The sequence below is a fragment of the Euwallacea similis genome, chromosome 3 (genome assembly GCF_039881205.1).
Source record: "Euwallacea similis isolate ESF13 chromosome 3, ESF131.1, whole genome shotgun sequence".
Taxonomy (NCBI): Eukaryota; Metazoa; Arthropoda; class Insecta; order Coleoptera; family Curculionidae; genus Euwallacea; species Euwallacea similis.
Window position 1 is genome coordinate 5,763,677 of NC_089611.1, and position 4,442 is coordinate 5,768,118.

A 4,442-nucleotide genomic window follows, 5' to 3' on the forward strand; every position below is an offset into this window, starting at 1 on the left:
GCACATTAATAATATTGTTGCACTAAAATGATACTGGGCGAAACTGAAATTCTTTTGCAAAATTTCACACAGTGATTTATAGTTCTGTCTTTCGAAGTGGCAAGTTAAAGTATTTAACTGCAGTTTCCTTAAAAATTTACTCTCCACTTTACTTCCCGCTTCGGAGAACTAGAGTTGAACACCCAGGGGTGCTTAAAACTTACCTACCGTAAATTATAAAAGAGAAACAAAGTGGATGAAAAAGGAAACGAGAAAAAGCAAACAGATACTACGACAAATAAGCTTAATATCTAGGGATATAGCATTAGTGCAAGGTTTACGATGGCGTCACATCAAGCGTTGACCAGCACGTCATAGGTGATGCTTTTAATTAAAATTTCTAAAAAGATCTAAAATTTAATCCTTCAGATAGGTTGAATTTTCGTTGTTAATCAATGGAGGGACGAGATAAATTTATTTAAAACTGAAATACTAATGGGCTATTTTTACAGAAAGCTTGATCGACTCATCTTTGCCTCCATACACCATCACTGCACGGCCTCAAAGCAAGCGAAACTCAGCAACTCAAATGCCAGTAAAACCGTATCATGTGACGTGGGCTCCAATTCTCCAGTCCCGAAATTGCTCCACTCAAACTCCTACTCCTCATAAGGAGAGTTCCGTCTAGCCCCAACTGTACAACGACTACGCACCACCGGCGAATTTATCGAACCCCAATCAGATGTCTCGGCACCGGGACCAATACCACCTGTGATATTTGTGAATATCTCATATTTTTAAGCATCATTATCAAGTATCAAAAAACTGTTAAGCTGTTATCATTTCTTGTCAATGAAATGTCATTAATTGTGTACGACTTTTTATTTGATCAAATATCAACATTGGAACTTGGAGAAAATCTGAAGAGATCAAAGAGGCAAAGCAGGGGGATCGCTGCTCGTTCCCAACATGGAATCGCGCATTAAAAATGTTGTATGCATCGAGTAGGTTGTGAGGTTCTAGGTGACTATGGACTCCCTCGCAAGCTCGCTCGGCCGTAAACTGCCTTGTCTCATAATTGTCAAGCTCAAGTTTCTAAATTTAACATGGTATTAAAATATTGACAAATAAACGACCATTGGGGTACCTATGGTATTCTGTGGGAGTCCGAACAAAAAAGCCTTGCCAAAAAACACGTTCATTTTTACCACCTTATTTTGGAAACGATTTTGACTATTACACTCCTGGTATCGCATTTTCTTGCATCAATCGCATGCCACATAAGAGCGATTAAAGAATATTAACATCCCAATAGGAAGCATAATCATATTCACGAGTTCGTATATCATTATTTCGTTACTCAACGAGTTACTACAAGCAGTAAATGAGAAAAACTGCCGGCAATCATAGGGGACCAACGATGGATGTGGGTGTTTCTAAGCGATCGGATTCGAAAGCGGATTCGAAAATTCATAAAAGTCAGATGAATTTGCTCCTTTTAGAGAAGTTTCCGCAACGAACAGCTCCTACAACGCCTTTCGCTGCTTATTAATCCTATAATACTTAAATTTTCTTGAATACTAATTATATTAAAGGACATTACTGCCTTTGATGTTAAATAGACAAATAATGTGGTTTTTTAGTAAATCGTTCTGAAGCATTATTGCTATTTATTTTTTCCAACACTTTACCTCCTTAGGAAGATAGCGAACGTTTTCGAATTCGTTCTCCACAAAATGGGCCAAAACGAAGGCCTTTAGAACTAGGGGATCTAATGCACAGCGTTTTGATAGCGAATTTCCCATTTTTAGCTTTAATTTAATTCTGAAAACTAAATTGACTTGAAAATCACTTGTCGGTTTTGTCCCGAACATCAAAGGGAATGCGCGCTAACGCGTTTAAAGGTTTGAACAGGTCCAAAACAAAACGGCGAACAGAGGACCTTTAGTTAGTCAGCCCAGGGGTGAACTTTGTCTCTTTTCCTTTTAATCTATTTTCTAGTTATAGTATCCTTAGCTGTATAAGGAGACCGTTGTTAAGGGTAAGTTAATCTAAGATTAGTACAGCTATAAGAACGAGCGATTATAAGGTGCATCATTATGGTTCTAATGTAAAGTTCAAATTATAAAGCGGACAGCGTCAAGGGATCTAAGACGTGAAGGTGATAAGCATTACACATCAGCAGTTTATATATTTTATACCTATCACTAGATTTTATAACATGAACTTACCCTATTATTACCTTATTATAAACTGACAAATTTCAGAAAAGGAGAAGAAAACCATGTCAGACCGTTAGGTTCTGTGATGTGCTTCCAATTGAAAGTGACCAGAAGCGTGTTTTTTTTGACGTGTGTTGTAGGGCCAAAATGTATTGTAGATGTGTGTCCTTCTCCTAGGATCGTAATTCGGGAATTAATAAAACGGCCGCCAAGATAATTATGGACTGAGTGACCAGGTTCACACCACCCTTAGTTCGCAGTCTCAGAAGCACTACTGCAAATAACCAACAATTTTGCTTAAGGTTTCTTAGTACCGAATAATAATACGAGAGCTGTCTTTTATGTTTTACATACAGAGACATGGGTGGCAACTCTAGTCAAAAATCATGAATAAAACTTAACTATTAATATCTGTCTTATTCTATTTTATTCATTTTAAGTTGTTTAGCGTAAGTTTAGACTTTATGTTACGCCCATGAACACCACCATCTGTTTGGTAATATGCCTGGAATACCTAGAGTTTAGCACCCATCATCCGCAGTTGGGGGTTGGTTTATGTACGGGATTTTCAACAATTTCTTTTACCGCATCTAAAATTTAAGTATAATTTACGTTCCGCTAAACCAGCATAACTGTAGCGACCCGATGAAGGACCTATTGGCTATTCATCTAGGTGCTACGCTTTCACGTGATAGATAGCCTAAAAGCCGATATTGGCCTCCTCACCGACGTGCATCTATGGGTGTTGACCTTCAGGTTCAGTACTTAAGGATGATGCGAAACTAACGGGAAGCACTCACTCTTTTTCACATCTTTCCATTGATCGCTCACGTTATTTCGGCCAAATTTTGTCACAGAAACTTAGTTGGATCACTTGTACCGTATAGTGGCTCGTCACCGGCTTTGTTATATCTTAATCGTGTTGCTCAATATTGTTCATCTCATCAATTATTCATGTTATCAATAAACTTTTGTTATCGTTAGAAAAGGTTGTTAGTTGTTTTTGTAAGGAACAGCGTCTTTGAGGCTGCAAACTGAGGGTGATTCGAACGTGATTAACTAGTCCTTCATTATCTTTGTGCCACTTTGCGGACCTATCGGAAGGATTATCAGACGCTTGAGTCCTGTGAGTGGAAAAAAATCACGAACTCTTAGGTGCTTCAACCCAGATCACTCACGTCCAAATATTTGACCCTTTCATTCGGATCCAACATTAACTTCAAACTTTCGTTAGCCCATTCAATGAATTTTCAAAGTTGACAAATTGTTTGAACAATGGAATTAAATGAAGAAAATTTCAATCGACAACTTTAGAAAACAATGATCTCAACAAGAATGCCTCGCTTAGTTGGTTTCTGTTTTTGGCAATGAAGCGTCACATCAGTCGGCAATTTCTCATTAGTATTTAGAGTTCAAACGTAGGTAAACGAGTCTTAACGACGATCCAAGGGCAGGTGCACCAAAAACAGCAGTAACCCAGGGAAACGTCCCTGCTGTGTGCAAGCGCATCAAGGAAGATTGACAAGTGACATATCACGAGATTGAGGCATCATTGGAGATTTCAAAGACCCTAAAAAATACAAGAAGAAATGGACTGTAAAAAAATTGATGTCCTGTTGGATACTATATCTGATGACGAAAGAACAGGAAGATGCAATGGTCAATTGATGTCAAAAAATTCCGCACCGCTTCAATTCAGGAAACTCTAAAAACATCTACAGCATCGTCAGTGGTGATGAATCATGAATTTATTCATATAAATTCGAAAATAAACGCCAGTCGTCTCTTTGGATGTTCCAAGATGAAGAAACACCTACAAACGCCATTCATCCAAAAATATTATCGCGACATTTGTCTCAAAAGCAAGCCATGTAACAACAATTCTCCTGCAAGGTCAAAGAACTGTTACTGCCGATTGGTGTACAACCATTTGTTTGCTAGAAGCCATCGTTGAGCTTACAAAAACCAATTCCAAACGACGAATCATCCTCCAAATAGACAATGCAAGTTCGCACACAGATCGCAAGACAATGACATTTTTAAGGCAGCAAAATGTCGAATTGTTAAACCATCCTCCAAACAGTCTCGACCTGAGGTCGAACGCTTTCTTTACTTTTCCGAAAATCAAGAACGGACTGTATGGTCAAAGATTCCAATCAGCAAGAGAAGCAGTCAGCGCTTTCAAAAACGCTATTTTCACTGTACCAACAAACGAGTGGAATAACTGCTTCCAGAAATGGT

The 4,442-nt window shown here is 38.4% G+C and overlaps 1 protein-coding gene across 1 annotated transcript in view; it reads left to right on the top strand.

Annotated features, from left to right (window-relative positions):
• LOC136419804 (nephrin-like) overlaps window positions 1–851 on the top strand; it is a 161,290-nt gene extending 160,439 nt beyond the window's left edge. Inside the window, exon 14 of the mRNA XM_066406354.1 lies at window positions 492–851. Coding sequence (XP_066262451.1) covers window positions 492–667 — 176 coding nt within the window. The 3' untranslated portion in view covers window positions 668–851. The remainder of the gene's footprint in view (window positions 1–491) is intronic.
• The last annotated feature ends 3,591 nt before the right edge of the window (window positions 852–4,442 follow it).